Source organism: Dryobates pubescens, chromosome 19, assembly GCF_014839835.1.
Source record: "Dryobates pubescens isolate bDryPub1 chromosome 19, bDryPub1.pri, whole genome shotgun sequence".
In the NCBI taxonomy this organism is placed as follows: domain Eukaryota; kingdom Metazoa; phylum Chordata; class Aves; order Piciformes; family Picidae; genus Dryobates; species Dryobates pubescens.
In genome coordinates, this window is record NC_071630.1 from 13678082 (window position 1) to 13700452 (window position 22371).

The 22371-nt window shown below is 53.8% G+C and overlaps 1 protein-coding gene across 3 annotated transcripts in view; it reads right to left on the reverse strand.

The window, feature by feature from the left end:
- Positions 1-22371, reverse strand: part of ANKRD11 (ankyrin repeat domain containing 11) — a 170621-nt gene that overhangs the window by 26454 nt on the left and 121796 nt on the right. For all 3 annotated transcript variants that reach the window (XM_054170026.1, XM_054170024.1, XM_054170025.1), the window contains 2 exons: positions 16141-16285; positions 5487-5625 (listed from right to left, as the gene is read on the reverse strand). In XM_054170026.1, the coding sequence (XP_054026001.1) occupies positions 5487-5625; positions 16141-16227 (226 nt within the window). In that variant the 5' untranslated portion in view covers positions 16228-16285. The remainder of the gene's footprint in view (positions 1-5486; positions 5626-16140; positions 16286-22371) is intronic.

Below are 22371 nucleotides of genomic sequence, written 5' to 3' on the forward strand. Positions count from 1 at the left end.
TCACCAACATCCTCTCCAAATGTCAGCAGAGCGTGACAGGCAGCTGGGAGGGGTGGCAAGAGATGGCAAGATGTTGGGTACACAGGAGGGCTGGGGACATGGAGCAGTTCCACCAGCTTACTCCTACTTCATCATTCAAGAACACAAAAGCAGGCATTGCTTTTATTTCTTGTTTCAAAGCAGGAGACAGGACAGCTGAAGGACCTTCACCCTGGCTGCAGATCCTGTTAGGATCTCAGGCCACATTTCCCATTTCTCCTCCGCATCCACAGCCTAGTCACCTATCCCCACCCTGTCCAGGTGAGATGACCATCACAAGCCACAACAGAGGGTCACAACAGATGACCATCACAAGCCACAACAGAGGTCACAACAGATGACCATCACAAGCCACAATAGAGGGTCACAACAGATGCTGATGATGCCATTGTTGAAGCTGCTGTTTGCCAGCTCCAGAAGAAGGATTCTCCTCTTGCCCTGCACCACAGCAGGTCCCTCACCTCCACCAGCCATGGGCATCACCACCACTACCTACCCAGACATGGCAGCACTGCCTGCCCTGACACTTGGCTCAACTCAAACGACTTTGGCAGCAACAACAACAAAACTATCCAGAGATGCCGAGAAATCCCATGACCAGAAGCCACAGCGCTGTAAACCACACACTGGTCACCATTCCCAGCCCAGAGAGAACAGGAGCTGTGAGCTGCTGCTGGACCAGCACTAGATTCAAATGGCATGCAACCCACTGAAGATCTCCTTTTGTGGTATCTCCAGCTACACCCAACCTCCTCCACCTCCCCCTGCTCCCGTCCTTGGAGAGGCTGTAGGGTCAGAGCTGCCAGAGACACAGAAGTCTCCATGACAAAACCCTTCAAAATTAGGATTTCTCTGGTGTTTGGGGAACTTTACACAAGTGAAGCATGTGGTTTGTCACCCCTGTCAGATCTACAAGATTTCACACAAGACCAAGGAGCAGCAGAAGCTGAAGGACTGGAGGCACAAAAAACCAGCAGCAGCTCTGCAAAGGTAAAACAAGTGAGTCCTCTGAGGAGACAGACCTTCTGCACACAGCAAGGGAAGATGGCACCCAGCACCACTGCAGACCCACAGCTTTGACCCAGCCTTGCTCAGGTCTTTCCAGCTCCCAGGGAGAGCTGCCAGAGGCCAAAACTAACTCAGAATCCCAGATTCCCATCACGGGAGGGGCTGGAAGGGACCTCTGGAGATCATCCAGTAGAAGCCCCTTGCTAAAGCAGGGTCCCCCACAGAAGTTTGCCCAGGATCACAATGTCCAGGTGGAACCTCTCCACATTAGGACACTCCAAAACCTCTCTGGGCAGCCTGCTCCAGGGCTCCAGCACCCTCACAGCAAACAAGTTTCTCCTTCTGTTCAGATAAAACCTCCTGGGTTCCAGTTTGTGCCCACTGCCCCTTCTCCTGTCAGCTGGGCACCACTGACAAGAATCTGGCCCCACCCTCTTGCCCCCCACTCTAGCTCTTGCTGAGCATTGAGCAAATCCCCTCTCAAGCTGCTCTTCTGCAGGCTGAACAGCCCCAGGTCTCTCAGCCTTTCCTCCTCACAGAGATGCTCCAGGCCCTTCAGCATCTTTGTAGCCCTGCAGACTCTCTCTAGCAGTTCCCTGTCTCTCTTGAACTGGGGAGCCCAGAACTAAACCCAGGACTCCAGATGTGGCCTCACTAGGGCATGGGGCTCTGAGACCTGTATTAATTCCCAGCTGTCCCTGGTGACAAAGTCCTGGCAAACTCAAGCCAAGGGACTCGTACAACCACACAGACTGGGAGAGACCTCTACTACCATGAACTCAAGTGACAAGGCAGCCCCCAGCTGAGGAAGCTGCCCTCGGCACCAGGGGAGGCAGCGGACGCCGGCGCGCTCCGGAGCCGCCCTCCGAGCGGCAGTCCCTGCTGCGGCAGCAGGCCGTGGAGCCGCTGGGCTCCGTGCCGGGTCTGCTGCTGTTGAGTCAGCCTCATGACTCAGCGCCGCAGCCACCAGCACCACCAGCCTGCTGCTGTGCCCAGCTCCGTGCCAGCCACCCGTGCCCACCTCTGCCAACCCCTCCCCAGCAGGACCGTGCCCTTCTCCCTGCCGTCTCTGCAGGATGCTCCTTCTCGGTGCTTGTGAATCCCACAAATTCCTGATAGTCCTGGTCTTTTTCTCCTCCTTGCACAGCACCCAAATGAGTAGCTGCAGGAAGCCTCAGAAGCTGCTGAAATAGCTGGGAAAAAACCTGGCTGAGCTCATCTGGTGGCTGCCAGGCAGCAGGTAGGATCTCGTCAGCATCTGTGGATGTGGCGAGGCGCTGCACGAGTGGAAGGAGGAGGACGGAGAAGTCTCAGGCAGGGAGACGCTGCTCCCGCAGTGTTGGATCTGTGACACACACAGTCTGGAGCCTCACAGATTCATGCAGGGTGGTTTTTTTCCCCTTCCTGAAGACAGCTCCTGGCCATACTCACTGGTCCTGTGATTGCTGAGGTACCTCAGAAACCCCAGAGCCAGAATTGTTGCTCCAGAAACCATTTTGAAGGAGGTAATTACAGGAGATTTAGCACTGAAACTGCTGCACCCAAACCAAAGCCTTTAAAGCAGCACCGGCCAGAGGTACTTCCTGCAGCCTGTGCCAGGCCTGTGCCTCTGTAGGGAATGAACCTGGAGTGAGGCTGGGAAGGCTTGCTCAGGATCAGGCTGCAAATGAACCAGACCAAGGATGGAATCGCTCAGTGGCTGGCTGACCACATGAGCACAGCCAGCAGCACAAGGAGAGGGCTGCAAAAACAGGGGGAAAGGGAGGGCAGGGGAGACTTTCCACTGCAGCATGAGCCAAGGAGCAGGGCGAACCTCTGCCCCCTCCCCAACCTTGAGCCAAGTGGATCTTCTCCATGTTTACAGGGATCTTTGCAATGCTCATCAATATCTAAGGGGTGGGGGACAAGAGGATGGGTCCAAACTTTTCCCAGTGGTGCTCAGCAACAGGACAAGGAGCACTGGGCACAAACTGGAACCCAGGATGTTCCATCTGAGGGTGCTGGAGCCTTGAAGCAGGCTGCCCAGAAAGGTTGTGGAGTCTCCTCAGGAGAGACTTCAGATGCATCTGGACGTTGTGATCCTGCTGCAGGGGACCCTGCTTTAGCAGCCTGCTCTAGGCTCTGTCACCCTCACAGCAAAGTAATTTCTCCTCCTGTTCAAGCAGAACCTCTTGGGTTCTAGTTTATGCCTGTTGCCGGGCACCACTGAGAAGATTCTGACCACATCCTCTCACTGCAACACTATTGGTGATCCAAGCCAGCTTCTCCCATCTGATTCCTGGAGTAAAAGATCTCAGAGAAGAGAAACAGGCTCCTGCTTGACTCTGCATGTGCATTTATCTGCAGCTCCTGCTGCTATCTCCTCCCCAGCAGCTGAGTCACTTCCTCTCCTCAATCTCCACCAAACAGGTTGCAAGAGACTCGCCTACACCTTCCCAGCCTTTGAGGAGCCCAGTTTGTCTTTAAATGCATCTTTGAGGGCACTGACCACCTCAAGGCCTCCAGCTGTCATGTGTGCACACCACCAGCTGGGCTGCTGTGGCCCCTCAGCTCAGCCCTGCTGCCTGCACAACTTCCCCAGGAAGGATGATCTCTGAAGAGTTGTTCGGAGATAAGAGTCACACAGCTGCTGAAAGCAGAGGGGAAAGGTGAAGGTGATGGGCAGGGATATCTCATGGGCTGTGCTCTGGCTCCCCTGCACACACAGCAGGTTCAGCCTCTCCCCTGCACTCAGCTGTCCCCATCCTGCTGCTTCTGTTTCAATTCACAGAAACAAAATCACACAGATTGGAAAAGACCTCTGAGATCAAGTCCAAGCACCATGGCCATGTCCCAAAGTGCCAGTCAACACGGTTTTTGAACACCTCCAGGGATGGGGACTCCACAACCTTCCAGTTTTCCCTTGCCCTAGCCACCCTTCCTCCAAGACACCCCTTATCTTATCGGGAGTGAGACAGCACCAGGAACCCTGAGCAAGGGCAGATCCCCCGCGCTGGGCTGCGACCTCATCTGCTCCCCAACACCTGGGGACCTCAGCATCTGGGGAGCACACCTGCAAAGCCAAATTAATTAATCCTGTGATGACCTCGCCCCTCTGTGTGCCATGAACACCCACCCCACCACCACCCTTCACCCTGTGAAGGGACATTGGTACGAGCTGTCTTGTCAGCTCATCAGTTCATGTTTCCAAACTTCCTCCCTGGGCAGGGACTTCAGCAGCTGCCTACATCCCTCCCCAGCATGCAGAAACCCACAGACATGCAGGGCCAGCCCCAGGACCTGAGTCCTCATCCCTGAACAGCCACTGTGGTGGCTGCATGACCAGGCACTGGTGACCTTTAAGAATGTGCCCTCACAAGCTCTGAGCCAAAGGAGACTGGCCAACAGCTCACTGAGGCTGATGCACCACGTCCTGCACCCAAGCCCCCTGACCACTCACACCAATCCAGCCTTTTTACCATTCCAAAGCACATTCCCAACTTTTAGTCCATTTTATCTCTTTGCACAATTCTTGATCCTCATCTGACCAGCACTATTTCTAAGGTCAGGTCTCCTAGGAAGGATCTACAGAAATCTCTGCCCACACAGGCACAGCTAAGCCCAGTCCAACCAAACACCCTCATTTTCTCCATGTCAAAGCTTTGTGACAGCTCTTCCCCATTCTTTACAAATCAAACAGCTTCTTCAGTGTCTCTGCAGCTACATGGGGCCATGGTGGGAAAGAGTCACATGTACCAACCACTCTTCTGCCACAAGATGTGACCTGCCCAGCCATGACACAGCCTTGAAACACCCTCAGCAACAGCAACACTTCCCAGAAACCAGGTGTGGACTGAGGATGTGCTGCTCAGTCACACTGCAATCACCAAAGCAACCTTGGCAGACCCAAGAACAGAGGCAAAGAGGCCACCTTAATGTCCTTCCAGTCTGGAGGACCAACTGCATCAGCCCTAAAGATCCAACCTAAACACCAAAACAGGCCCAGATGGCCACATCACCAGAGTCAGCCCTCCAGAATGACCTCCAGTCAGTTGTACCTTTGTTTGACAGTGCCTGTGCACACAGTGACTGGAAAGAATTGTTCAAATACAGCAAAGAACTGGAAGTTTAAAGCCCCAAACCACCAAAACACCACTAGACAGGTATCAGTTCCAGCTGGAGTAGTTAGAAGTGGAAGAGATCAGACCACCAGTCAAAAGGGGGGCGTCTCCTCACAGGGCCACTTCTTGGTCTTGTTAAATACCACTAAGACCTTAAGAGCTTTAATCCACTCAGCTGCAGAGGTGTAGGTGCAGTTATCCTCTTGTCCTCAGGCTTCTTCCTTCGGTTAAAAGCTACAGGAAATTGGATGCAGCACCCCAGCAGGGACTGTCTGGATACTGGGCACTGTGTGCTCCCCACCACTCATGTTCTGAAGGTGGAATGTGGCATCTCTGTACCTGTATCCGAGTCTTTTTGATCTCCATTTGTTCCAACAGTGAAAGGCAACTTCCTCTTGGTCGCTCGCTCTTTCACCTCTTTGCCGCCATCGCTCCGCTCCAACTTTGGAGTCTTGGTTAGAGAAACTTTATCTTTATCCTAGAAAGAGAGAAGACCACATTAACAAGAGCCTTCCCCAGCCTGTGCCCACTTCACCCCCCAAAGTGCTGCACCAGCCTCATGCAGCACTCATCCTCTTCCTTTCTACCGCAGGTTTCCCCAGAACCGTGCAGAATGGAGGCTCCACCAAGGTAAAGAGTGATAAAATCCCAGCAAAGAAGAATGAAGCCAATCAAAGCTGTTGCTTGGTGCCAAACCTGCAGTCAACTGATGTGCAAACCAGAGCCAACACCTTGAATGAAGCTGGGAATGTGCCTGGCTGTGAGCATGGGGGCAAGGCAGGTTAGGATGGGGGAGCCCAAGGATTTCTGATCCTTATCATCTGGGAAGGGTTTCTAAGGATGGAGCTGGGCTCTTTTCAGTGGTGGCCAGAGTCAGGGCAAAGTACAGAAGGCACAAACTGGAACCAAGAGATCCCATCTGACAAGCAGGAGAAAATTCCTTGCTGTGAGGGTGCTGGAGCCCTGGAGCAGGCTGCCCAGAGAGGCTGTGGAGACTCCTTCTCTGAAGAGATTCCAAACCCGCCTGTACATTGTGATCCTGGGCAAAGTGCTGTGGGTGACCCTGCTTTAGCAGAGGGGGTTGGACTGGATGATCTCCAGAGGTCCCTTCCAACCTCCACCATTCTGTGATTTTATGAATCAGACTTCACCTGCAGGTCAAAGAGAAACCCTCTGCCTGGACCAGTGGGTTGAGACTCATGTCCCCTTTGGATGGGCAGTGTGAGAGCCCTGCTGCCCAGCACCCAGCCCCTCTCACCCATGCTCCAGTGAGGACAAACAAAATGGGTTGGGGAAGCCCTTTTTTGGTAAAGCCAGCTAGCCAAACCCATCCCACAGTGGCTCTCATGCTTGAAGGGAGCCAAGGCACGTTCAGAGCCTGGAGAAGGGCAGTGCTGCTCAGGAGCAGCTGCCAAGAGCCCTTCCTGGGTGCAGAAGTCAGCAGAGTGATGGGACAGACACAGCAGCCAAACCCAACACTGCAGCTCTGGGTTTCAATGCTTTTGTCTTATTTTATTCTGACATGAACAAAACCAGTTTGTAATAACCACTGATGCCACTCCTACTGCCAGCTGCTGCTCTGACCAGCTCAGAGCTGTAAGGCCAGGGACCATTCATTAATCAGCTCTTGTTGCAAGCAGGCATCTCGGTCCACCTTTTCCTCTCCATAGTTTAGCACAAGCTCCAACTCACCCCTCACACCCTTAAACCCAGTGCTGAGCACCCAGGAGGTCCTGTCCATGTGGGGTAAAGCAGTATCTTCTCCCACTGCAGAATGTGGCCCCAGCATTCCTCTCAAAAACTTCAACTACACCTCAAGACAACATTCCACCCAGTAATTTTTACCCTTAAAAGTCAACACCCAGGACAAGAGCATAAACCCAGAGATGACCATGTGTGTATCTCCCCCTCTCTGCTTGTGGGCACACCTGCATACATTGGACCTGAGGTGCTCCACCACCATGATGGAGCATCAAACACTGGTGAAACCTGGCACCTCTTCCTCCTCTGAAAGTGCATTCCACAGAATCTTAGAATCTCAGCATGGGGAGGGTTGGAAGGGACCTCAGGATATCTTCTAGTCCAGCCCCCCTGCTAAAGCAGGGTTACCCACAGCAGGTGGATTTGGAACCTCTCCAGAGAGGGAGACTCCATAGCCTCTCTGGGCAGCCTGCTCCAGGGCTCCAGCACCCTTACAGCAAAAAAGTTTCTCCTCCTGTTCACATGGGACCTTCCGGGTTCCACTTTGTGCCTGCTGCCCCGTTGTCCTGTCGCTGGGCACCACTGCACATCAGTCTGGCCCCATCCTCTTGCCCCCCACCCTTTAGCTCTTGCTGAGCATTGAGCAGATCCCCTCTCAGGCTGCTCTTCTGCAGGCTGAACAGGTCACTCAGCCTTTCCTCCTCACAGAGACGTTCCAGTCCCCTCAGCACCTCCCTGGCTCTCTGTTGGACTCTCTCCAGTAGTTCCCAGTCTCTCTCTCTCGCGGGGAGCCCAAACCTGGACACAATACTCCAGTTTTAATACCATACAGGGCCTCTGCAAGCCCAGGAGTGAGAAAAAGCAGGGGACAGGTAAAAACACAACCGACTGCAGGAAGTTACTGCAACGCCGTTAAAAGCTCTGTCCTGGAAGAGCGGCAGAGCCGAGGAATGAGGTTAAAAAGCCCTTCGCAGAGCAGGCAGTGGGCCCCGCGTGGTGGAAGGGGCAGCGGCTGGGCGAAGGCCGGCAGCAGGCAGGCTGAGGCACGGCTGGCGCTGCTCCCGCCCGGCGCTGCTCCCGCCCGGCGCTCCCGGCCGCTCACCCAGGACACTCAGCACAATTACAGCAAGCAAGGGGGGAAGTGGCGGCGGGGCCGGCACCGCTTTCAAGATTAATTTGCACAGCAGCACAGCGAGAACCTTTTATACTAATTGGAGCAAGGAAGAGCCAAACTCTGCTCTCCCTCCTCCCCCCCGCGGAAAGCAGCGACCTGTTGAGGATGCCTGCAGCTGTTGGTGGGGAAAACACCGTGGAGAACTGAAGGCAGCGTGGAGAGCTTACTCCTGAGAGTAACCTGTGCTTTCACTTCTTACTTGAACCTTTACTTCCAGTTTCATACAGAACCACAGAATCACTAAAGTTGGAAAAGACCTCTAAGATCATGAGGTAGTGGAGAATGCTGCCCTTTGCTTGCGCAAAAGCTGTTCTCATCTTTAGATCTTCTCAGTGAGCTCAAACTCATCTCAGTCAGGTTTCACAAAAGAATCTCAGTTAATGGATGTGGCAGAGAAACTTGTAGGCACATCCACGTGTAAGCCAGGCTGGGACAGCTCTTGCTGAGGATAGGAGGTGTTTGGAGATGGGGATACTGCTGAGAGCTCAGCCACTGAAAGCAGTTCCCCTCTGCAGATGCTGCTGAAAGCTCTGGCAAAGAGAAGCTGGCAGAGGGTGAATTCAGGAAAATCCCTGACTATCACATTATGTCCTTAGTAAGATTTACTCTATGAGTAACTGACCCACCATGAGTTAAGAGATGCATCACAGGCTGCTGTCAGCCACGATGGTCTGGAGCCCAAACCCCCCACAACCTGGCCCCTAGGAGCTGCCTGATGTGAGACACGAGGTTGATACAAGCCACGTGTGCAGCACATGGAAGTGCTCAGCTGACTTCTTACAACACAAATCTCGAATGGGCAGGGGAGACCCCAAATCCATCTGCTCAGGTCATCTGGGACACACACAAATGAAAGCCACTTGGCACCCCCAGGCAGAGCTCCAGCTAGGCCAGCTCACTGCCCCAATGTGGCTTCTCAGAGCAAAACCAAAACGTGGTACTGCTCCATGCAAAATCCTGCAGGGCAGAGCCATGCACAGAAATCCAGCTTTGCAGCTGAGTGAGTCTCCAGCTTGCTCTACAGGCTGAGCCATGTGTCTGCAGCCTCCTCCTCCTCCTCCATCCATCCGAGCTGCAGAGCCCACACACAGACTCTGCACCAGTGCCTCTGCCGGCCCAGAGCTGTGCTGGAGCTGTGCCTTCACTTCAACACCGACCAAACCTGACTCACAGCCCAGCTGCTTATGCAGACTTGCGTTACCAGCGGTGGAAATCCCCGCAGCTCTTTGTTCTCCAAAATGAGCCTGAAGTATTTCAGGTTGCAATGGCAGCCAAGGGCTGGAACCCCTCTGTGTGAGGACAGGCTAAGTGAGTTGGGGTTGCGCAGTCTGGAGAAGAGAAGGCTCCAGGGAGACTTTCTTGTGGCCTTCCACTACTTCAAGAGGCTGAGAAGAAAGCTGGGGACAAACATTTTAGCAGGGCCTGTTGTGACAGGACAAGGGGTGATGGTTTGAAACTAAGAGAGAGATTTTGCCTGGGTAGAAAGAAGATTATTTTCTTCCACTGAAGCTGGTGAGACACTGGCCCTGGCTGCCCAGACAGCTGGGAGATGCCACATCCCTAGAACCACTGCAGGTCAGGTTGTTTGGGGTTCTGAGCAACCTGCTCCAGTTGCAGATGTCCCTGCAGAGGGGGTGGACATGACCTTTAAAGGTCCCTTGCAAACCAAACCAGTCTGTGATTCCAAGAAGTAAGTAACAACAAAGAAAGTCATCATTGGGAGCCTGGGAGGAAAAGCCCAGAAGGAGCAAGGGTCCCACCACCCATGCCCCTGAGTGCACCAAACTTTTGCTGCAGGCAGAACAACCCAGGCTGCAGAAAGCACATGCTGCAGGAGTGGGGCTTTCCCTGCACTAATAGCAGCAAATCACTTCCTGAATGGGGCTGTGCTGGGAGGAGAGAAGGGGCAGGAGCAGAGTTCTCTCACCCTGTGTTACAAAGGTTTTTATCCAGAGAGCACACTGCAGACAGTGGAAACCAACCCAGCATCCCCTAAACACGGCTCCATTCTAGGCTTTCCAAAACCAGAGCACACCAAGTACACACAAAGCTTCCAAAAATCTTCTTTTGATCGACCCTGCAATGAACTACCTGAAGTATGGAGTCAACTGGAAGGGGAGCTCCATCCCCACATGCCTCAGTCAATGAGGACTATCAGAAACACTGTCCTGTGATGACCATGGGCTGCTTACCACCACTGAAACAGCAGCTACATCACCCAGAGCTTCTCCACACCTCACACCCTGGCACGTTGATCTGTGCTGGATGCACAGCCCAGCACTTACAGAATTACAGAACTGGTTTGGTTAAGAGAGACCTTTAGGATCATTCAGTCCAACCATCACCCAGCACTGCCAGGTCACAATTAAGCACCACATATTGCTCAGCACCACAACCCCACAGCTTTGAAACCCCTCCAGGGATGGGGACTCCACCACTGCCCTGAGCAGCCAGGTCCAAACCTTGAAAACCCTCAAGGGGAAGAAATTGTTCCTCGTCCAACCTAAACCTCTCCTGGTATGATTTGAGGCCATTTCCTCTTGTCCCTGTGGCTTGTTCCTTGGGAGAAGAGACTGAACCCCAAGTGGCTCCAATCTCCTTTCAGGGAGTTGTAGAGAACCGGAAGGTCACCCCACAGCTCCCTTTTCTCCAGGCTGAACAACCCCAGTTCCCTCAGCTGCTCCACACAAGACTTGTGCTCTAGACCCTTCACCAGCTTTGTTGCTCTTCTCTGGACCTGCTCCAGCACCTCAATGTCCTCCTTGGAGTGAGTGGCTCAAATCTGAACCCAGTACTCAAGGTGTGGCCTCATCAGTACCCATGAAAGGGGGAGGATCCCTGCCCTGGTCCTGCTGGTCACACTATTGCTGATCCAAGCCAGGATGCTATTGGGAGACACTGGGTCAAATTCAGCTACTGTCAACCAGCACCCCTAGTTCCTTTTCCACCAGGCAGTTTCCAGATGCTCTGTCCCCAGCCTGAAGCATTCATGGAGCTGCTGTGACCCAAGTGTGGGACCCAGCACTTGGCCTTGTTGAGCCACTTGTTCACACAGCACAGCAAAACTCTGAGAGTCCAACAGGCTTCACAAAGAACGGAAAGCAGCACTGTGCTGCCCTCCCTGGAACTGTGGGAAGAGGGAGGAGAAGCAGCATTTTTATACCTTCTGCCAGCTCCTACAAGCAAGCTCCAGGCTCAGGCACCATTCTGCTCAGCATCCAGTTCAAGCACTGCAGCAAAACCAGGATTTGGACTGAGCAAGTGGAAGCACTGCCCTCGAAGAGCCACCCGCTCGGAGCACAGGCGGTGACCACGCAGCGAGCAGGCCCCGGCACATCAGGAAATGGTTTCCACAACTGCTCTGAGCCTTGCTGCAGTGCTCTGCTCAGCCTAAGCCATGAGTAATCTGCTGCTGCTCTGGGCATCTCTGGATCTACACCAGAGAGGAGAATTACTCATATATGGCATGTGTATTTTTACAAAGCCCTTCAGCCTGAACTCCAGCAGAGCCCCCGGCGCTGCCGAGCTCCCGCCCCGGGCAGCCTGCGTGCAGCCATATAAGGTTGGCAGGACCCAACCGGTCGCCGTGGGAGAAACAGATCCTTAGTCCCAGCAGATGAAGCATCTGATGCTGTTTGCCATGAAGGGCAACAGAGGAATGGTCTTTGAACCACTCTGTTCCAGTGGCTGCACCAGCACAAGCAACATCTCCCTCACAGTGTTCCATGGAAGGGCACGGAGTGGAGAGCCAGCAGCTCCTTCTCGTGATCAGGTCTACAACTGGGAGGCAGCAGCTCACATCCTCTCCCACAAAGCAGGAGGACACTGCAGGAAGTGCAGCCTCCCAGAGAGGCTGGGGGAGCAGGTTCAAGTGCAGAACTCATATATTTCCTGTAGTGCACAGCCCAGTCTGACACCAGGACTATGGAGTGTCCTGCACCACTGTCACCTCCAGGGCTAGAGCTTCAGAGCCTACACATGTGACTCATTTTTGTCACAGTCACCCCAGGGGTCAACCACAACCCCATAGGTCACAGCAACTCCATGAATGTTCCAGGCTGGGGGCAGAGTGGCTGGAAACTGTCTGATGGAAAAAGACCTGGGGGTGTTGGTTGAGAGCTGTGCCCAGGTGGCCAAAAAGGCTAACAGCATGTGGCCAGCAGGACCAGGGCAGGGATTGTGCCCCATTACCAAGCACTGGTGAGGCCACACCTTGAATCCTGAGTTCAGTTTTGGGACCTTAACTCCAAGGAGGACATTGAGGTGCGGGAGTGGGTCCAGGGAAGAACAACAAAGCTGGTGAAGAGACTGGAGAACAAGTCTTGTGAGAAGCAGCTGAGGGAACTGGAGTTGTTAGCCTGGAGAAAAGGAGGCTGAGGGGTGACCTCATTGCTCTCTAAAACTCCCTGAAAGGAGGTTAGAGACAGGTGGGGCTCAGTCTCTTCTCCCAAGGAACAAGTGACAGGATGAGAGGAAATGGCCTCAAGTCATGCCAGGGGAGGTTTTGGTTGGACATGAGGAAAAATTGCTTCCCTTCAAGGGTTGTCAGGGCCTTTCCCAGGCAGCCAAGGGCAGTGGTGGAGTCCCCCATCTCTGGAGGGGTTTCAAAACTGCAGAGAGGTGGTGCTGAGGGAGATGGTTTACTAATGACCTGGCAGTGCTGGGTTAACAGTTGGACTTGATGATCTTAAATAGTCTCTTCCAACCAAAACAATTCTTTGATGCTGTGTTAAGGCTGTTTAATGTCAAAACAACCACTGATATTAAGGTCACATTGAGAGGAGAACACTGAGGCAGCCATGCAGCTCCTCCTTTGCCACACTCACCCTGTGCACCATCTTAGGCAGCCCTGGTGGGTGCAGGCCCCTCTGTGTGGCACAGCTTGGGCTCTGCTTGGCCACTCTCTGCTTTCTCCAGCCTCTGCCAGCCAGCATGTGCCAACTGCCAGGCTCAGGCCTTCCCAGTGTAGACAAAGGTGAGATAAATGAAAAGCAGCAGCTCCTTTGAAGGGCAGGAACCACAGAATCTGGAAGGAGGATGTGTAAGGACCAAGTGCTTTTACCCTGAGTCACTGCTCCAGCTCAGCTCCAGTGTTAACTGGAAAACAGGACCATATACTGCACCATGTCCTTTGGCTGGACCTCAGCTCAGTCCCCAGAGGACAGGAGCCCTCAACTTTCTTCTCTGTTGAGAAGACCAGACCTCACTGAGCAGAAAGGCTCTTTCCTGTCCTTTCTCAGCACCACTCTCCACAGGCCTGTGTGGCCACCACTGAATGGAAAGCAGAAGGTCATTTGTGTCCCACTCATTTAGCCAGCAGGAGATAACTCCAGGCCCCAGCATCCCTCACACCACCCAGCAAGCCTGCTCTGTAAATAACACACAGCCTTTGAGCTGCTGCCAGTGGTGAAGTGAAATGAGACCTGATTCATACCATAAGTGACCTTCTTCCTCCTGAAGCACCTCACCCAAGCTAAGGTCCTCAGGGAGTGCAGACAAACCCCTGTGGTCATGTACCCTGTGCTGCTGAGCTCTGCCTCCTCTGCCAGAGCGAATGCTGGTGCCTTAGAACCATGGAATCATTGAGGTTGGAAAAGACCTTCCAGACTGAGTCCAACCCTTAACTGCCAGGTCACCACTAAACCATCTCACTCAGCACCACATCTCCACAGCTTTAAAACCACTCCAGGGATGAGGACTCCACCACTGCCCTTGGCAGTCCAGTCCAGGCCCTGACAATCCTTTTAGGGAAGAAATTTTTCCTCATGTCCAACCTAAGCTTTCCCTGGGGCAATCTGAGGCCATTTCCTCTTGCCCTCCTCTGGAGAAGAGACCAACCCCCACCTGGCTCTAACCTCCTTTCAGGGAGCTGTAGAGAGCCAGAAGGTCTCCCCTCAGCCTCCTTTTCTCCAGGCTGAACAACCCCAGTTCCCTCAGCTGCTCCTCAGGAGACTTGTGCTCCACACCCTTCACCAGCTCGCTGGCCTTGCAACAAGGCAACTCTTTCAACATGTCCCAGCAAAGTGCAGTGCTCCATTTCTGGGCACAGCTCCTGATCTGGAGCCATGCACACATGGTGACACAGGAAGGGGAAGCAGGCAAATGCTCCCAGCACTCAGTAACCACATTTCTGCCTGGGATTTTCCTGTTGGTTCTAACTTTCCTCATTTTTTCAATCATATGAGGTCAATCCTAAGAGGAGTCACTGTCATCAGTGGGGGGGGGGGGGGATCACATGGGAGGGGACAGAGCAAGTGATGTGGCATCAGTGGTGCTCACAAAGCCCAGCTTCAGTTCGTGGGTCTGGCTGAAACTCCTGGGGGAACACTGAGAAACTGCAGCAAGATGGAAGGAGAAGAGATGAGATCTGTTTCCTTAGCACAAAACAGCAGATGAAGGATTTGATTTGTCTTTAAAGGTAACATCTGCACACCTCTTTACTGGAAACTAGCAACAAGCAGAAGGATAAAGAAATGCTGAATGAGAGGAGACAGAGCTGAGGGTGATCAAAACAAGAAGTATGAACTCATTTACCCTCAAACTATGATTTCATCTCAGTAACCTCAAAACCTGAACACCTCAAATGAAGTCCCAGAAGCAGTCATTTCAGCAGAGCAGCTCACACACTGAGGCCTCACCCTCTGAGCAGAGACTTCTGGGTGAAGCAAAGCCAGCTAAGCACGACACAGACACAGCATTTACAGCCAGAGGAGGAGAAACTCCTCCCTTGCACAGCACATGCTTGGGAGATCACTGCATCCCTTGGTCCTTCCACAGCTCACTGCTAAGATCCTTCATAATACACAGCAGAGAATCTTGGACATGGGTTTGATGGGTGACCACTAGATGGATACAGAACTGGCTTGATGGCTGCACCCAAAGGGTGGCTGTCAATGGGTCCATGGCCCAGTGGAGGCCAGGGACAAGCGGAGTCCCTCAGGGATCAGTCCTGGGACCAGGCTTGTTCAACATCTGTGTGGGTGCCATGGACAGTGGCATTGAGTGCACCCTCAGCAAGTTTGCTGAGGACACCAAGCTGTGTGGTGCAGCAGACAGGCTGGAGGGAAGGGATGCCATCCAGAGGGACCTTCACAGGTTGGAGAGGTGGGCACAAGCCAACCTCATGAGGTTCAACAAGACCAAGTGCAGGGTCCTGCATCTGGGTCGAGGCAATCCCAGGCACAAATCCAGGCTGGGCAGGGACTGGCTGGAAAGCAGCCCTGAGGAGAGAGACTTGGGGGTGCTGGTGGATGAGGAGCTCACCAGGAGCTCTCAGTGTGCACTTGCAGCCCGGAAAGCCAATCAGATCCTGGGCTGCAGCAAGAGAAGTGTGGCCAGCAGGGCAAGGGAGGTGATTCTCCCCCTCTGCTCAGCTCTGCTGACACCCCACCTGGAGTACTGCCTCCAGTTCTGGAGCCCCTATTACAAGAGGGATCTGGAGGTGCTGGAAGGTGTCCAGAGAAGGGCCACGAGGATGAGCAGAGGGCTGGAGCTGCTCTGCTGTGAGGACAGACTGAAGGAGTTGGGGCTGTTCAGGCTGGAGAAGAGAAGGCTCCGAGGTGACCTTATTGTGTCCTTCCAGTATCTGAAGGGGGCCTACAAGAAGGCTGGGGAGGGACTTCTCAGGATCTCAGGTAGTGATAGGACTAGGGGGAATGGGATGAAGCTGGAGGTGGGGAGATTCAGGCTGGAGGCGAGGAAGAAGTTCTTCACCATGAGAGTGGTGGAGCCCTGGAATGGGTTGTCCAGGGAGGTGGTTGGGGTGCTGTCCCTGGAGGTGTTTAAGCCCAGGCTGGATGAGGCCCTAGCCAGCCTGATCTAGTGTGGGGTGTCCCTACCCATGGCAGGGGGGTTGGAACTGGATGATCCTTGTGGTCCCTTCCAACCCTGACTGATACTATGATCTTCCAAAGCATCCCAGCCAGAGCACTTCCTAGAAGTATCACAGCACCAAGGACTAAATGGGAGCCCAGCTCCACGCAGCGAGCCAGCAGAGAGATCTGACTCCAGAGGTAATCCCCCAGCAGCCTCCTGCCCCATGAAATACTGGGGCAGCCTGAGGACACCAGAGCAAGGGGCAGGAGCTCTGAAGGCAGCCCAGGGAAGCACACACTCTACCTTTTTCCCCGTTTGTTTCTCCACCATGTCGTTGCTGAGAGAGAAGTCTTCTGGCTGTGGTGTTTTAGAACACCCACCCTTGGGCATCGTTCTGCCTTCCTTACTTGATCTTCATTTATGCTGCCATCGCCTCATCATCAACCGTCTGTGCAGAGAGAGGAAAAGAGCAGTCAGACGTCTCAAAAGGGCCTTTTGACTGGGGGTGGGGTGGGGAGAAGGGCAGGACACTTCCCATGGGGATGACCCCTCACCAAAGTCTCCCATGGTAATGCCAAGAGGGCAGAGAACCTCCATGTGCCACGCACCCCAGAGCAGAGAGGGCACAACCTTGGCTGGCTGTGGCCACCTTCCACATGGGAGGCAAGCTGGGAGCGGCAGCTAGAACATGACTTGTTTCACGTGCAAGGAAAGGCCTGAAATGGATCAGGCCCAAACAGAGAGCAACATCCCTCCCATTCTACACCTGCAGCATCACCGTGAGCCTGCACAAAGCTGCTTGCAGCTCCTGAGGTCTCCAGGGTGCAAGGACATGAAGATGGACCCTCAAACACCGCTGGGGAAAGGACAGTCCTGCTCCCCCAGCTTGTCAGGCTGAATTCCCAGACATACAGAATGCCAGAATGATGGGGGTTGGAAAGGGCCCTCTGGAGATCATCTAGTCCAACCCCCTTGCTAAAGCAGGGTCACCCACAGCAGGTTGCCCAGGATCACAACGTCCAGATGGGTCTGGAATCACTCCAGAGAAGGAGACACACATCACAAGCCCTCCTATAAGACACACATCACTACATCACAAGCCCTGCTATAAGACACACATCACTACATCACAAGCCCTACCTACAAAAGACACTTTTGGAACATGTTGCCATCATGAGGCAAGACCAGAAACCACCGAGGGGGCCCAGTGCTCCCGGAGGGGTTGGCTGTGGGTCCCTCACCCCCAGCACTGGCACTGCCTTGGCCTAGGTAAGACAATTTGGGGAATAACAAAGCACTCCCTGCTGCTGCCATGGGTTGCCTGGTTACAGGGCTGAAAAGACAACTGACATCTGAAACACAGCAAAGCACCAGCTGCAACTGGGAGCACAAGCACTGGTTGAAGCCAGGGCAGGCGAGTCCTTTTGTAGATGAACAAAACCCCTCCCTCCCCCAAGATCAGAGGCTAAAAACCACCCATGCAACTCCCTGTCCCCAAGAAGTGACCCACAGCAATCCCTACAGCAAAGGGCTCCTTGTGCTGATGCTGGTAGGGCAGGAACAGGTCCCATTTGGAAACTCTTTCCCCAGCTCACTGCCACCTGACAGGGCTCCACGCTGCACCCCCAGCTTCTCAGAGCAGCCACTGGGATTCTGCAGAGCTACAATTGCAGGAAATGGTCCAGGAACAAAGTCACGCAGTGCTCCATCACAAGATGGGAATTCTGTGGGTGGGGAGGGAGAAAGAAAACAGAGGAGAGGAGCCAAAACCTCCTGCCTGCTTGGGGACGGAGCAGAGAGGACCTTGACCCACGTCCTGGCCAGCACCAGCAGAGCCCAGCGCCTGTGGCTAGGGCAGGACAGGAGGTTAAGGGCTGGAGGGACACCAGCGCGGTGCTTTCATCAGCCTCTGTTCTAGAAGTGCTCTGGAAATCCCTTCAGAATTGAGATGGTTCATTTAAGCTTCAGAGGCTTTAGGGCCCTTTGGGTTGGTTTGTGGTATTTTTTTGTTTAAAAAAAAAAAGAAAAGAAAAAGAAAAGAGATTCACAGGCCCCAGCCCAGCCCTGCAGCAGCAGAAATTCCCAGACCAAAGCAGTGACCACAGACAGTGCTGAGACATTCCCAGGGCTGGCATTTCCAGCAGGAGATGGCAATTTCCAAGTTAGGTAATCCTCCACCCCAGCTCCTTTGCCCAGAAGATCACAGAATCATTTTGGTTGGGGAAGACCTTTAAGATCACCGAGTCAGATGCTGAGATGGTTGCCCATGTTTAGGAACACAGTGAGCCCCTGCTCCGTGCAGTGCTGAGGTGTGGGACCACCAGTAAGGAGCTCCCAATCCTCTCCTTTCGGATGTGGGAGCAGGAAAGGATCTAAACTGGCAAAGTCAGGAGCAAGCTGACCAGTCCTCCTCATCACTGCAGCTGGGAAGCAAAACCAGGGCGGGGGGGGGGGGGGGGACATGGAAAATCCAGTAAAGCAACCCAGCAAAGTCCATAAAGAGAAGATGAAACAAGAAAATCTCTCAGAGCATGGGAACGACTGCAGAAACCCACGCCTCCACATTTCTGCTCTTCATCATTTGAAGGGCCTGCAGCCCAGCACAAGTGCCAAAACTCAAGCACCACAAGGTTCTGACTGAAAACAGCACCTTAAAAAGGCAGCTCAGCCAGCCCTGGGCACGCACAGCACCGCTGAGGCAGGCTGGAGCTCACAAAAACCGAAGCCAAGAGGGAGCAGCCCTGTCCTCAGTGTCCCCACACTCCCAGCCAGGGCTCCCCAGCTGCCAAGACATCGCATTTCGCAGCAGCAGGGCTCTCCTGGCACTGGCAATGTTCCACTAAAGGCTTTGCTCCGGAGCCTGAGGTGTCCCCTCCGTGATGCACATCAACAGAGTCCCAGGTGCTACAATTGCTTCCTCCAGAAGCAGCTCCAGTCATTTCCAGCCTCAAGAATCTCTGTCATTGTCAGTAACCAGTTTGTGAAGCTGAAGAATTATTTCCCCTTGATTTCACTTACTGGTGCTCATTAGGGTGCAGATAAAGGAGAGGAGAAAGCTCCAGGGAGCCTTTTTTTCTGGCCTTTCAGTACTCACAGAAGCTGATCAGATAGACAGGGACAGACTTTCTAGAGGGCCTGTTGTGACAGGACAAAGGGTGATGGTTTAAACTAAAAGAGGGAGATTTAGACTGGCTAGAAGGGAGGTATTTTTCACACTGAAGATGGTGAGACACTGGCCCAGGCTGCCCAGAGAGGTGGGAGATGCCCCATCCCTGGAACCATTCCAGGTCAGATTGTCTGGGGCTCTGAGCAACCTGCTCTAGTTGCAGATGTCCCTGCTGACTGCAGGGGGTTGGACTAGATGACCTTTAAAGGTCTCTTCCAACACAAAGCATTCCATGGTTCTGTGAAACAAGCAGTGCCTGGGAGGAGGCAGGAGCACTAGGTCAGAGTGGAGAACATAACTGGCCACCTGAATAGATTCACTTCGATATTCACTGCAAATCCAAGAGGTGGGAATTCAGCTGACATGCCAGGCAAGCAGAATTGTGCTTTGCAGAGGATATTAAACCCAAGCAGCTTCACTTCTGCCTGTCATGAGCGATTGGACCAGCAGGACTGGCAGCAGGGCAGGCTCTGCTCCCCCCCCCCCCATTAATTAACCCCACCTCATTTCCAGCACCTTGCTAACACTGTTTCACAACCCACAAGCTGTGACAGAAACACAGAATCATTTGGGGTGGAAAAGGCCTCTGAGACCATCAAGACCAAGCAGCTACCCAACACCACCATGTCCACTAAACCATGTCTCCAAGTACCTGATCTACAGCATTTTTTACCACCTCCATGGATGGTGAGTCCAGCACCTCCCTGGGCAGCCTGTTCCAATGCCTGACCACTCTTTCAGGAAAGAATTTTGTCCTAATTCCCAACCTAAAGCTCCCCTGGTGCAGCTGGAGGCCACAGCCTCTCATTGTATCACCTGACAGTAGGGAGAGGAGAGCAACTCCCACCTCCCTACAGCCTCCTTTCAGAGAGCTGCCGACAGCAAGGTCTCCCCTGAGCCCCCTCTTCTGTCAATTTATTCTGGCCAGAATCCTGCCCCCTCCCCGAGTCTTTGTGGCTGCTCGGGGCCGGGGCTGGTACCTATTCACGTGGAGCTTGGCAAACCTGTTCAGCTGAGAAGAGGCCAGACGGATGCCAGATTAATTCCGCGCCCCTTCTGTTCATCTCGCTGACTCATTCCCCTTGGAAAGCCGGCTGCCTCGCCGTGTAAACACGGCCCCGGCCTGTTCGGCAGCTTGCAGGAGCTTTACATTTGCACAACAATCACCAACAGCGCTCCCAGGCCCCCTTCCGTTTTTCAGCACATTTAATAAGAGGCAGAGGGTACAAATTCCCAGGTGGGAGCTCGCAGGAGAGGCGGCGCAGCAGCTCAGCCTTGCGCACCTAGGGCTGTAGAACGACTGTTTGGCTTCCAGCTCTCCTGAGCTGGGCGCTGGGGCAGTCACTTCCTTCTCCACAACAACCCCCTTCTCCACCTCACCTCTCTACCAGGGGACAAGCTCACCCTTCCTATTTTGTAAACAATTAACTAAGCTCCTTAGAATCATAAAATCATTACAGTTGGAATAGACCTCTAAGGTCATGCAGTGCATGAACCCAGCGCTGCCGTGCCCACTAACTCACCTCCCCAGCTGCCACATCTACACATGTCTGGAATATTCCCACAGGTGGTGACTCCACCACCTCCCTGGATGGCCTGTTCCAATGCCTGACCACTCTTTCAGTGAAGAAATTGTCCCTCCTGTCCAACCTAAACCTCCCCTGCGGTAGCTTGATGCCATTTCCTTTCATTCTATCACCTGATACCAGGGAGAAGGGACAGATCCCCACCTCACTACAGTCTCCTTTCAGGGAGTTGCAGAGAGCCAGGTATCCCCTCAGCCTCCTTTTCTCCAGGCTCAACAACCCCAGGTCCCTCAGCTGCTCCTCACCAGACCTGTTCTCCAGACCCTCTGGACCCACTCCAGTACCTCTACATCCTTCTTGGAATGAACAGCACAAAACTGAACCCAGTACTCAAGGTATGGCCTGACCAGTGCCCAGTACAGGATCCTTGAACTGGATGACTTCATGCCTGCTGCACAGTAAGAAGCAGGAGACAGGGCAAGCTCAGCAGCACACAACCCCTCACACTTCTCCAGAAAAACAAAGGAGCTGCTTGCCCCTGGCCACCAGCCAGCCCCCATTGTGCCTGCCACTCTCCTGGGACACGCCAGCCCCTCAGCCAGGCTGGCAGCACCCCTCTGCAGCTGGCAAGGACCTGGTCCCACACTTCTCCCCTGGGAAAGCAGCTCCAGAGAGGGGAAATCTGCCCTGGGACATGGCCAGCCTGGACATGGCAGTTCTGGACAGTTTGGGATGGCCAGCCACAGCCCACAGCCCCAGCCACGGTGGTCCCTGAGCTATCACCCCCATGACTTTGCCTGCAGGGAGAAAGCTGGAAAAGTGGACATGACACCCAACCTGGTCACCATGGGTGGTGGGCAGAGGGCAGCCCTGGAGCTGGGGGTCCTACTGGTTGCTGCCTCGCCCCATAGCATGGGCTAGCAGATAGGGGGTCAACTGACCTCCTGAACAACCAGAGCAACCTCCTGGAGGATGAAACAGGACTTTGGGGAGTATGACCAGGAGCAGGGCTGAAGCCATGCCTAGGAGGCCGGCTGGGAACAGCAGAGCTCAGCTGGGCCAGCCCCAGGCATGCCCACCCACCCCATCCTCTCCTCAACCATTGCTGGGGTGAGGAACCAGCTGAAAATTGGTTTTATTTCACCCAGGGCACGCCAGACCAAAGCCACACACTGAGATCAAAGGTTTCTGGGGAGGACCTCCAAAGGCAATGGTCCCAAAAGGGATGGGAAGGGAAGGTCCCTGAGAGCTGTGGGAGGAGGAGAGCGCTGCCAGCTGCTGGCCCCATGCTCAGCCCAGCTGGGCGGTCTGGGAGGCAGCGCAGGCCCAGTTGCACCAGGACTGACTGCCAGTGAATCCAATGGGCAAAATGGGACAGGCACAGATGTACACAGACAGAGCTTGCTCTCAGTCCCAGCCAGCCAAAACCAGGCCCATGCCTGACAGGAGAAGACATTCCTCACTACCAAACCCAAGCGAGATGATGTCATTCAACCCTCCCCTTCCTACGGAGCAGACCAGCCAGGTTCCTGCCATCTCCATCTGAAGCTTCAACAAATCAGCTCATGCCCAGGACCTGCACATTGCAGCCTGCCAGCCTGGAGGGAAAAAAAGACTTCTTTAAATGCCAGACAGGAGAAGAAAGCTGGCTGCAGGCTCTTGCCCATTACCAAAAACTCCAATTAGAGGTGCAGGTGTCACCTGCACCAATCCAACACATTAGTTTGGTCTGGAAAGGTTGGAATATGGACAAGCCCTGTGGAAACATAGGCATTTTAGAACCTCAGACTCCTTTTGAGAACCCTGTCCCTGAAAAACAAGTGTCCTCAAATCTTTGAAAGC